General features: G+C 37.0%; 1 protein-coding gene across 7 annotated transcripts in view; it reads right to left on the bottom strand.

The window, feature by feature from the left end:
* The window catches only part of Mff (mitochondrial fission factor), a 31,804-nt gene extending 27,130 nt beyond the window's left edge, over positions 1-4,674 (bottom strand). For 6 of the 7 annotated variants that reach the window (XM_026409534.2, XM_026409535.2, XM_026409536.2 and 3 more), the window contains exons 1-3: positions 4,493-4,674; positions 1,453-1,564; positions 469-647 (exon numbers count right to left, since the gene is read on the bottom strand). In XM_026409534.2, coding sequence (XP_026265319.1) covers positions 469-506 — 38 coding nt within the window. In that variant the 5' untranslated portion in view covers positions 507-647; positions 1,453-1,564; positions 4,493-4,674. The remainder of the gene's footprint in view (positions 1-468; positions 648-1,452; positions 1,565-4,492) is intronic. The other variant, XM_026409537.2, reaches the window with a different exon arrangement.
* Positions 4,675-13,056: the final 8,382 nt, after the last annotated feature.

Here is a 13,056-nt window from a genome sequence, read left to right as displayed (position 1 = left end):
TATTTTTATATTTATTTGTTTGAGTACTGGGATTGAACCCAGGGGCACTAAATCAGTGAGCCACATCCCCAACCCTTTTTATTATTATTATTTTTTTGGAGCAGAGACTCACTAAGTTGCTTCAGGCCTTCCTAAATTGCTGAAGCTGGCTTCAACTTGCAATCTTCCTGCCTGGACCTCCCAAGTCACTGAGATTACAGGTGTGAGCCAGCATGCCTGACTATTTATATGTGTATTCTTCAAAAGCATGAAATATCTTTGGGGAAAAGACCGTACAAATGCATCACTTAGTCTTCTAAATTAGAGAAGGATACATGATTCCAGGGAAATGCAATAGAGAGAATATTGTCCCAACGTACAAAAAGCTGATAAAAGCATAAAAGTGCATGATTAGCCTATGGCAAACAGCTTTTAAGCCACTGTCTTTCAAACTTTAATACTAACTCAACTGAAAAAAATTTCACTGACCTTCCTAGTGGTGTGTCACTGCTTGATCTTTTACTCATTTTAATACAGTAAATACACGTCTACAATAGCTATTAAAATACTGCTACCCTGTAGTTCAGTTTACTTTACACAACAATTCCCCTACAGATCTGAACTTTTTTTTGGAGGTGTACATAACAACACGGACACTGCTTTTCCAGCTGTAAAAAAGAAAGAATAAAAATCAGTATTTTGACAATTCATTTCATAAGAAAACTATGAATAAAAGTGAATATATACTCAACATTACTTTTGGACTTGAACATGACTTGGAATAGAGCTAAGAAATCACTTTTGAAATCTTTCTTCAAGAGTTATTCTGTATCTCAAAAATTATAATAAAGATAATTTTATCATTTTTTTAAGCATAGCCATTGTGTTACAAGTTTGCAAGCAGGATAAAGAAAAATTGTACTGATGATACAGATTTGGTATTAAATTAGAAAAAAAAAATCAACACTGCTATAAAGCTCCTTTAATCATTATATTCCAAAGGAGAAAAAAACCTTTAATTTTTTAGACAAAAGACAAATGAAGAAATCATAAAGAGAATGCAAAGGATAATAATAAATGTATTAGAGGTAGCCTAAAATTTGATGTATATGTATGTAATGGCTTTCTTAAAGGCATATAAATTTCAAAAACCAAATTACACTAAGCTTCTAGTAAATGATATTATATAAGTCCAGATCAATAAGCAATTAAAGACAGTATAAATGTCTTCACCATAGCTGGGATATTTCTTAAACTCCATATCAGAGATGTACTCTACATCTTAAATTCCATCTAACTGAGACACTCAAGAGAGTTCTCAGAAGTTGCTTAGTGTGCTGAGCCTTGACAACTGGTTTCATTATGAATGCTAACTTAGCTTCTTTTGTTCTTTACCAAAATGTCTGAATTCTAAGGATTGGGCATACAGAGTTTCAAGCTAAGAAAATAAGCCAAAGAGAAAATTTTACTCACAAATGTGTACCAACTACTGCTTGCTGTTTGGCACTATCTGCTTCTGTGCTTCATATTAAATCCTTCAACTTGCTTCACTGTGCACGTGCTGGAGTTAGAGCCACTTTTGTTCCTAGGAGAGAAAAACAGGAGTTAATTGAGAAACTAGAGGATAATAATATTAATTGGAAATTCCAATTTCCAACTGGAAATTCTTCAAATGACAAAATTCGTAAAGATATACAACTTTAGACTAAGAAATGAATAAAAGAATAAAGAAAGAGCCAGGCATGGTGGTGCACTCCTGTAATCCCTGAGGCTCAGGAGGCTGTGGCAGGAGGATCTTGAGTTCAAAGCCAGTCTCAGCAACTTTGCGAGGCGCTAAGTAACTCAGTGAGACCCTGTCTCTAAATAAAATACAAAAAAGGGCTGGGGATGTGGCTCAGTAGTTAAGCGCCCCGGATTCACTCTCCAGTATCCTCCTCAAACAAATAAAGAAAAAAAAAATAAGCTTACCACCAATTTTAGTCCCACAGGCAGTACCCTATGATTATTCTTCAAGTAAGACATCTCTATCATTGTTTCTTATTTGTAGTTAGAAAAATATGACAGAGAAAATATATTTAAATTAATAATATTATACGTTTATTTATATGTGCATAAGAAATAAATTTCCATTCACTTAAAATGTTTTTAAAATGGAATCAGTAATAAATGTACATGGCAATGTACATAAGAACATATGGAGAAAATAAAGTGTTCCAATAAATCTTGTCTTCAACCACTCAGGTCTCCAAAGGCAACCTCTACTAGTTTGGTGCACTGTTCTAAATGAGATACTCTTCAAATTCTTAAAGTCTATCTGAAGCATAGTGAAAGCTTATATTCAGAAATGACACTGAAAAGACATATCCCAAAACAATATCAGCTTTGGGATATTATAAATTGAATTTTTATACTAATAAACAATGGACATCAATTGTTAGAAACATATCATTTCTTTGAAATGTGCTGGTCTCCACATTCTCTTCACTGCATTTCAGTCTTCTTATTAACTTTGCACTAGAACATCTCAAGGGTCTCAACATTTCATTCCACAGTAGCATCATTTCTTATGAGAATCTCTGAGTTTGTAAAGAATCATGGACTTAGAACACATAGGTAGACAGTGAAAAAACAACTTCTGGAGAAATCCAAAATCTTCTGTACTCGAACTACTTAAATTTAAAAGCAAATAAAACTTTTGCACTAAGATTTAACATTACTGTCTCAATCACTGTGTTTTCTGCTTAAATAAAACAGATAAGAATTTGATTATTTTTCTCCCTCATTGGACTAGGGAACTTTGAGCAAAATCTTTTGGCAATAAATAAACTTCTCATTTGGGGTTAATATATTAATTCCAGAAGTTTTGTCACTTAGCATCTACTAGGCAACAAGCACATGATTCTAATATAGCTAATGAAACAAAATCTTCCTCAGAATCAAAGATAATTTCAAACTTCACGTCCCCTGCCCCCTGTATCCACATAGTAGATTTACTTTTGGCTGCACTTAATTTCTTCAACTTGACTTAAAAATATTTAAAGAAAGTTTTAGATATCTACCTTAAACCACAGACTTTATGTATACACATAAATACATGTAACAAAAATATAACTATTAAAACAAACCCTCATCTATATTAGCATCTAGAGTCAAGTTACAAACCACTGGTAGAAAAAATGTACCAATTTGGAGACACAATGATTCAAGCCCAATTTCTCACTTTCTAATCAGAACACTGGACACCATAAAGTCTAGAAAGTCACAGAAACAACTTGAGTTAAATTGTGGCAGTAGAAATTTATATAATTCTACAATTACAAACAAACAAAAACCCCAAACCAATTCTTTAACAGATACTGTGTGGACTTGGTTCAAGGTTTTTATTTAGGTCACCCTGTTTGGGTTCTCTTTCTAAGCAATTATGGTGTACCAGAAAAAAATAATTGTTGAGATCCAGGGTTAACTTCATTTTTTAAAGAAAAGTCACAGAACACTTTGAGAAAGATCTATTAGTCACAGAAAGTTTCAACAGCAGAAGGGAAAGTACAGTAATTCTAAGATGAGGTAGCCCTATCAGACAGGGAGACAACACACAACTTCCTTTGGAAAGAAAAACAGCTTAGGAATCCACAAGACTCGGAAACCAAAAAGATGGCAAGTTCCCCCAATTTAATTGCACGGAGAGACTAAGTACTAAGTGCAATTTAAATCGTCCTAATTTCCCTAAGGGTTTTTCTTGTGGGATTTCATTAGCCAAGAGGATTGAGGCAGAAATGTCTTCCTCCCCGGGAGAGAAAACATTCCCGATCACTATCTGGTTCGATATTTGGCATAAGCTTTGTTCATCTTCTGCAATAAAAAGACGCCACCACTTTAGAACGAGCGCTCTTCCCTCTGCCTAGTTGGGGTTTTTCTTTTGCCCCAGAAGGGGGACTCCTGCAGGAAGGACCTTCTCCATCAGCCCCTGCTTCTGCGCTCCCGGGGGCCTGCGAGGCGCAACGCCGGCATCCCCGCCCCGGAGCAAGGATGCTCATAGAGCCGCAGGGCCTTCCCGGGGACGCACCGCGGATGCCACTGCTTGGGCTTCCAACCGGCCCTTCTTTCCTAACAGTATTTTCCACAAAACCCAACAAAAAGCCACTTTAAACACCGCGGGCTCAAGGTCAAACCGGGCTCGCAAGCCTCTCCCCGGCTTCCCAAGCCCGCTCAGGTTCCATGCAGTCAAATCCGAACTTCTGCACACATCGGGGCGCTCGGCTGGGAAGGCCAGGAGGCGGGCCCGACAGCGGCAGGACCGGCCGCTCCGCCGCCACGCTCTCCTCCGCTCCTCGGAACCCGAGGGCGACAAGATGCTGAGGAGGAAAGGCCTGGGGACTTGACTGCGGCCGGGGCGACACCTCAGGCGGGTTGGGCTATCGCGGGCTCTCGGTCGACCGGAGGGTCACTGCCGCAGCGCTAGGCCCGGAGGACGGCTCCGGTGGGAGTCCCGAATCGGGAAGACGTCAGCACTCACCCCTGGGCCCGCTGGAGAGTCCCAGAGAGGGCCGCCGCCCGCTGGCTCCCGGGGCGCTCGGGTGAGCGCTCTTAGAGGCCGTTGGCCGAGCGCACTGAGGCGCCGGGGCAAAGCACCGGCCAAGCGGCCCTCAGCGGGCCAGCAGAGACGCGAGAACGGCCAGGACTGGCCCCTTTCAGGAGCCGTAGAGGAAGCAGGTTTCTGGTCATGTGATGCGGGAAAGGGCGGACGTACAGCTCACGCACAGGAGTGGGGACCCGCGAGACGGCGGTAGAGAGACATCTTTGTTGTGGGCAAAATACGCCGACCTCAAGTAACGTTGGAGGTACTTAAATTTGATCCACGGTTAGCGCTAATTAGCGTGCGTGATCTTAGTTTACAAGGTAAACCTTGGGAATCCGGTTAAGATAACAGCTTCTCAGACCACCTGCGTCAAAACGTCTTTGGTGCGAAGCCCAAGAGTCTGCATATTTAAACAACTCTGGGAATGGTTCTTAAGCACTTTGGTTTTGATTACTCTCTAAGCCCTCCAGCGAAGGACCCTGAGAAGGGGGAAGTTCAGTTAGGTCTCCTGGTGGTTCGCTGCATTGTTTAGCTTCCTGGGAGCTCTCTCCCACCTAATTTCTAACACTTCCCACTAACCTAAGGACAAACTGACGCCAAGCCAAGAAACCCTGTGTAGGCCTCGGTAGTGAAGAACGGGACGGTCCTCCGCATTTATGGCTGTTTATCTTTGGATTTAACCAACCTTAGATGGAAAACATGTATGTCTGCATTAAACATGTACAGACTCCCCACCGCCTGGTTAGTCTGCCTAAACAGTAGACTTTGACAACTATTTACATCGTATTAGGTATTATACATAGTCTAATACTTATTTAAAGTATATGGAAGGATGTGGGTAGGTTATATGCAAAAGCTATACCATTTTATAAAGGACTGGACCATCTACGGATTTATCTATCTGTGGGGGTTGTGGAACCAAGCCCCTCATCCTTGCCCTGAAATTACCGTGGGAATACTGTTTACACATGAGTGAAGCACTTTTCTAGAATCAGAGAGGTTACCAGTCTTTAAAATAATTTGGGAAGCTTTCCAAATTGTGTTCTTGGGCCCCATCTTAATATTGGTATAAGGAAGGTTAAATTTCCTCTTAGCGTCTCAGCTGGGCCTAATAATCAAATGGACAAAAAACAGATAAGAGAAAGAAAGCATACAGATTTTGTTTAGTAATTTTTACTGGAGTTGTCACTAGAAAAATGAAAACCCAAAGAAGCAGTTATGGTCCAAATCTTATATACTGGGTCGAACAAAGAATAGTAAATTGTGAAAATGTGAGAAGACAAAAAGAGTGTGGGCCAGGGCAGCTGACTGTGGAGAACTGACTGGGCAGATAACAGCTAGTTTAACAAGGTTGGTTTGTACTCATTTTCTCAGACTTGACGCCCTGACTCTGACGATAAAGATGTCTTTCTTCCCAGTACAAGGAAGTCACCCTTCATGTGGGAGTTTTATCTCTTGGTTTCAGGAAGAGAGAAGAAGGCCAGAGGCTTGTTTGCATCTGCTGTTTTCTCAAGTGCCTTTGACTCAAAATAATCTTTATGCCAAAATGTTATATTCTGCTACCCTGTAGTGGCAAACCATTTTTTTAAAAGAATATCATTCAATAATAATGATGAGTCAGTCCAAGTCAGCATCTTGGGGGAAGGTAGAGAAGCTGGGTAAACTGTGATCAAAACCTTAAATGAGAGTCCTACTACTTCCATTAACCTTTCCACTTCTTCAATACTTACAGTTTGGTTTTTGCTCCTGCTTTCCCGCAAAGAAAAAAATGTTTTTGAATAACTTTCAAATGAAGATTGTGATAGAGTTATAAAACCTATAACCCTTAACATTATTATAACCCATAACACTGATCATTGTTTATCTTCTGACATAATATGATTCTGCTAAATTAAATGAGAGTGTTGTAAAATGTCAAAGTACCTAACACTTTCTGGTAGTAGATTCTCTTAAGGATGGGTGGAGGGTTGCATTTTCTCTCCTGTGCTTAGAAACTGTACACTCTTTTTGTGTGATACAGCTTCATGTTGGGTCTTTCTTCTCTTCCCTCATTAAGGTGGATATTTCTGTTTATGATTTATTCCATCATTGACTCTTTTTGCAACCTCATAGTATATAAATCTAAATTAGTACATCCATTTCATCTCATCCTGATGCCTTAGTGTTCATTGAAGCTTTGTTCTCAACAGGGTTTCAAACTAAATGTTTTTCCCTCTTCTCCATCCAGATACTTTTTCAATTCCTTTTTCCCCCTCATCATGGCAAGATTTATTTTTCTAGTCAATAAAGTTCAAAATACTGAAGTTATCTTTTACTGTCTCCTAAGTTAGTTATGACAATTAATTTGTAGTGTCAACTTCACTGGATTAAAGAATACCCAGATAACTGGCATAACGTTCCAGGTATGCCTCTGAGGGCATAAGGACTAAATAAACAAGATCACCCTCACCCAATATAATGGATACCCCCCACCCTACTGAAGGCTGGGATAGTAGAACACCCCTGCTCCCCATCGCTCTCTCTCTCTCTCTCTCTCACACACACACACACACACACACACACACAAAGCTGGGATACCCATCTTCACTTGCCCCGGAACATTGGAATTCTGGATTCTCTGGTCTTTGTACTTCAGGACTTATACCAGTAGACCCCAGTTTCTCAGGCCTTTGCTCTTGGACGGAGCATTCCACACATCAGCAACCCTGGTTCTCAGACTTTTGGACTTGTACTCAACCACGGTTGTCTTGCAGATGGAACTTCTAGGCCTCCAAATCACATAAGCCATTTCCCACAATGAGTTCCTTCTCATCCATCCATCTATCTATCTATCTGTCTATCTAATATGTCTGCCTGTTTCCACCCTATTGGTCTTATTTTTCTGAAGAATCTTGTCTAATACCTAACTCATGCTTTAGATTTTTCTCTCTTCAATGCCAATTATTTGCTTTATCTGTTCTTACTGGTAGGCCATTAACCATCATCAAGTTTTTTACTCTTTTTACTAGCCTACACATCTTCAGTCTTTTTCTAATTCCACCTAGACATCGAGTCAACAAGGAACCTAGTTTTATAAATTGTGACATCTCAAATTTGAAGTCCCAGTTTGAAAAAAATTGTTGATTTATAGTTATATACAAGTTCAAAAGTCTATTAACAGTAATCCAGTAATTTTTAAAAAACTTGAAAGTATGAGATAGCCAGACAAGCACTGTATATATAAAGTCCTCAACTTATGATAGTTCAGTTTATGATTTTTTTTAGTTTTATGATGGTATGAAAGCAAAATGCATTCAGTAATAAGCCATTCCTTGAATTTCAGAGTTTGATCTTTTCCAGGCTAGCAATTAGAAAATATCTTTCTGGTTTGTGCTTGCAGTAGATTGAGCAATAAACCACATGAGATTTCCCATACTTATTATAAAATAGGCTTTGTTTTAGATGATTTTGCTCAAGTATAGGCTAATGCAAGTGTTTTGAGCACATTAGACAGGCTAGACTAAGCTATCATGTTTACTAGGTTGGATGCATTAAATGCATTCTCAATTTAATGGTATTTTCAACTTCTTGTAGGTTTATCAGGACATAACCCCATCATAAATTGAGGAACATATACTACATATTGGACCTTCCAGATTATTAATTCCAGATTATATAATAATTCCACTCATTTTCTCAAAATCTTCACCAAATCTTCAATACCAATCAATGAAGTAAAGTTCAACCTGGTATCCTAAGCCCTATCTAACGTCATAGACTTACTCTACTGTGCCTCTCTATTTATGTGTGTGCAGATATTATATTGTTCTTAACCACTAGTTGTTCCCTGAGATTGTTTCATTATTTCATAACCATTTATTGTTATCCATTCTCTTCCTGCCACTTGGAATGCCAACTGACTTCTGATTATCTTCTGCTTCTTAGAATCCTAACATCCCTTAAAGGATTACCTAAAGTGTCCCCTTTTTTAGGAATTATTTGCTGCAGTTTCCACCTCCTGAATCACTATTTGTTCTCTTCTAGCACTTACATATTCTGCCCAGTATTATAATTGTCCATGGATATGTCTTGTTTTCTCTTACCATAAAAGAGAAACATATTGAGCATGTTGTAGATCTCAGATATAAAGTAATGAGACATATTTCCTTGTTCAGCTCATAAATTGTAATTGAAGATAATTCCAAAGCAGTAGTTCTAAAAAGAGTTGGAGCAATGGCAACATGTTTATAAAAATCATAGAGTCAATAAAAGGGGAGGAAGGAACATATTTATCTGAATGTTTATATTTAGCCTGGTTATGAAAAATTAGTTACTTCTTCCTCTGTGTTTGCTTAATCTGTTAATTTCCAGTACCTATAGCACAAACCAGAGGAGGCATTTACTCTTAATGTTTTGAAAGTGCCCCGCTAATAGTTTGCTATGATAATAGTTTGCCATTAGAGATTGATCTGATTTTCCTTTCCAAACAGGCTTATACTAGAAAGAAAGATAATGTGCTTGATCACCAGGTTGATTCTACTTACCAGCTGTAAAAAGTAAGTTTATTAAAATGTTTTTGTACATTTTTTAACCAAAGAATTTATAAATCATATTTTAAGCTTACAACTGAGAGTATTTCTAAGATATTTATTTGTTCAACTATTTTTTTTTGTCTTGTAAAAATTATTACCCAGGATCCCTTCATTCCATTTCATTCCTTGGTTGTATCTTTATTGTCATTTAATACAGCCTGAAAGTTCCTTTTTCTGAGATTTCATATTTTTTCCCAAATCTCTACATATGAAATTTTATGAATTGTTTTCCTGGATGAGGAGTATCCATTACCATTTATCAAAATATATGACCCATAATTTCTATAATCTATATGCTTTTCAAAATTACTGGCTTACAAAATCCCTTAAAAGCTTCAATAGAAAAATGAGCAAAGATATGATTAAGCCTTTCACAGAAAATTTTTAATAAGTACTCACTCAATTAAAATGACATGTTTAGCCTTAATGATAACATGGAAAATGTAAATTAAAACAATATGCAAAGATGTAAAAGAACACTTTGAGGACAACTTCAGCAAGTTAGGAAGGCCCTAAGCAACTTAGTGACACCTTGTCTCAAAATAAAAAGGGCAGGGGGGCTGGGGATGTGGCTCAAGAGGTAGCGCGCTCACCTGGCATGCGTGCAGCCAGGGTTCGATCCTCAGCACCACATACAAACAAAGATGTTGTGTCCGCCGAAAACTAAAAAGTAAATATTAAAATTCTCTCCCTCTCCCTCCCCCTCTCCCCCCCATCTATCTATCTATCTCTCAAAAAAATAATAACAATAATAGAAAAATAAAAAGGGCAGAAGGGCTGGGGATATAGTTCAGTATTAAAGCACCCCTGGGTTCAATCCCCAGTACAAAAAGTAAATAAATTAAAAATAAAAGGGCTAACCTTTTTTACAGAGCCTTTTTTTACATCTACAAAAGACCTAACATTGTGGAATTGAATGAATTGGACATAACTTTCCTGTGTTCGTACATGAATACATGACCAGTGTAATTCCACATCATGTACAACCTCAAGAATGCGAAATTATATTCCATGTATGTATAATATGTCAAAATGCACTCTTGTCACATATATCTAAAAAGAACATATAAAAATTAAAAATAAATAAATAAGCCACTAATATAAAAAGGGCTGACATTGTGTGAATCTTTTAATTTTCCTTTTTTGTGATTTATACTGAGGGAATGATTGGACAAATGTAGAATGACATGATATGTCTACAATGAAACTAAGTCTCCATAAGTGGAGGATTATTGACTTATGTTGTATATCCACATGATGTACCATGATATAAATGATTTGTACTTATCTACTGATATAAAGATCTGTCCACAATGTATTAAGTTAAAAAGAAAAATGAGGGTTGGGGATGTGGTTCAGTGGTAAAGCATTTGCCTAAGGCCTTGAATTCAACCTTCAAAACTGGAAAAAAAAAAAACTAATAATAAAGCATGCTTCTAACTAATTTTTGTTTAAAAATTATATAGATAGGAAAAAATTCAGCAGGGGAGATGTACCTTAATTTGACAGTTATCTTGGGTTGGGGTGAGGATTAGATCATTATAGTCTTTATATTCTTCATCATAATTTCTGTATTGCCTATTGTTTTCACAGAGCACATCTAATTTTACAATCTAAAATTATTTTTATTTTGAAAAAACAAATGCCAAATACAATTTTTTCAGTTTTATTCTAACAATACAATAAAATAATATTTTAGCTATAATTACAGAAATATTAGTACATTACAATATATTGTAATTTTGTCAGGATATAACAATATAAAATATTCAATATATTTTAAATATATTCCATTTGGTTATAGAGTAAATATTAAATTAAGTTTAGTAGCAGTTACATTTGATACATAGAAAAATCTTTGTAAGTTAGCAATAAAACTCGAATTTAGACATTTTAATACTTTTATAAATAAATTAATAATGTTTATCTTGTAGAAACAAAGAACTCTGAGAAATTGGTTGTTTTAGCACACTGTGAAATTCCAAAGTTGAAGCCCCAAATTTAAAAGAAACAAGTTACTTACATTTTATCTACAAAGTTAAATCTTCATAACTTTTTTAAGCCACACCTAAATATCTGGAAAATAATTCATGAGCTGAATTTTAATGCTCACTCTTAGAATTATGACTGAACAACTGCTGTTTATGCAGCTTCCTTGGAATTTAAGGTTTTAGCATCACTTGTCTTCCTCAGAAGTCAAATACTGTTAAGAGGGCAAGAGGAGATAGAGCTTGCAATTGAGTGAGTGCCAAGCATTTGCCATTAGCACCAGTCAGGAGGTTTTAGGAGCAAAAGTAGATTGCGTTTGGGTCATCTGTGAATTTGGACTTTTAAAAGAGGCAACTATAGCCAGTGCCTTGAGTGTTTGCTTAGAGCAGCTTTTCTCAGTCTTTAGAGTACATCAGAATCATGTGGAAGGCATGTGAAGACACAGATTTCTGGCCTATACCCACACAATTTCTGATTTCCCAAGTCTAGAATGGACCTAGGATTTGCATTTGTAACAAGTTCCCAGACAGTGCTGACATTGTCCATCCAGGGGCCACGCGTTGAGAACTACTGGCCTATGTAGATCAGTGAGCCCTCTTCACCACTATGTACAGTTGAAACTGTAAGATATTTTTAGGGCAGGTTAAGTCTTAATAGTAAGTGAATCTAAGTACATACTCTGAATGACATCCTGCATGTCTCAGTTTGGGGGCAAAAATGGCTTGACAACGAGCATATGAAAAATGAAGAATGTAAACCATATCAGTACTCCAGAGTCACATTTTCCCTTACAAGGCAGTTGAGTCTGGAGCAATAGCCTGAATTTAAATTTTAGCACCACTGATTGCACCTTAGTGAATCAAGAAGCATCTTCAGAACTGTCTCATGATGCCTGGCTCCTAAGACTCATCGAACTATGCTATCAGCACATATAAATGATTTTTTAAATGTTTTGTAGAGCAGTGCTTTTTTTGTGTTGTTCAGACCTTAGCCTCTAAGGGGTCTAAAAGAAGCTGGAGGTCTAAGGCTTTCCCTGGGTAGGGATCTTATCTTCAAAACTTTACTCAGGCCTTCTGAGTTATAATAATGAAATGTAAAAGCAACAATAAAAGAAGAATAAAAGGTAGGAGAACAACTCATGTATATGAGATTTTTGTTTGTTTGGTTGGTTTGGTGCTGGGTTTGAATGCTGAACATACACTTGACCTCTGAGCTACATCCCCAGTCCCTGTATAAGATTCTTAAGAGAAGCAATAATTTACCTTTTTCTGAGATATAGATCAGAAACAGTCCCTCCCCCCTTTTTTCTCTCCCTCTTTTCCTCTTCTCTTTCTCTAATTTAGTTTAGTGCCTGGAACATAGCTTGGTGCTGATTACAATGCCTTTTAGTTGAACTGAGGAAGCCTGGGAATGTATCAACACACCAAAACAAGTCTTAAGACATACAGCTACCAAATTATACAATTTATACATTAAGGTTTTTACACAATGGTCTCTCTCAATATGGTTTGAAGAATGTATAACATAAAAAAAACATTTTTTGTTGTTTATAAAGAAAGGATTAGAAAAGTAAAGGAATAAATCTGAAAAAACAAATAATGGAATATTTAGAGCAAAAATATTGAGCATGATAAACCAACAAATGCCATAACCTTTCATGAATTATTGAACTATCAAACCCAATTATATATGTGCCAGCATTTATAGGGATGGGGATAAAGTGCATATCTAATAAGTAGTATCCTCCTTATTTTTGTGGGTACACTAAACAAGAGAAGTTAAAACTTGACACATTTGAAGGTATATGTAGCTATGTCCTATTAAAGTTAATTCACTTAGTGTGAATATCTTATCTACTTTAAATACAGGTAGCCTATATTGACAGATGAATTCAATGAATAAACAAATCTTCAAAGAAATATAAAATAAGACCAAAGATGT

This window comes from Urocitellus parryii, chromosome 1 (genome assembly GCF_045843805.1).
Source record: "Urocitellus parryii isolate mUroPar1 chromosome 1, mUroPar1.hap1, whole genome shotgun sequence".
NCBI lineage: Eukaryota > Metazoa > Chordata > Mammalia > Rodentia > Sciuridae > Urocitellus > Urocitellus parryii.
Note: the sequence above shows the minus strand (reverse complement) of the source record. Positions and strands in the feature narration are given on the sequence as shown.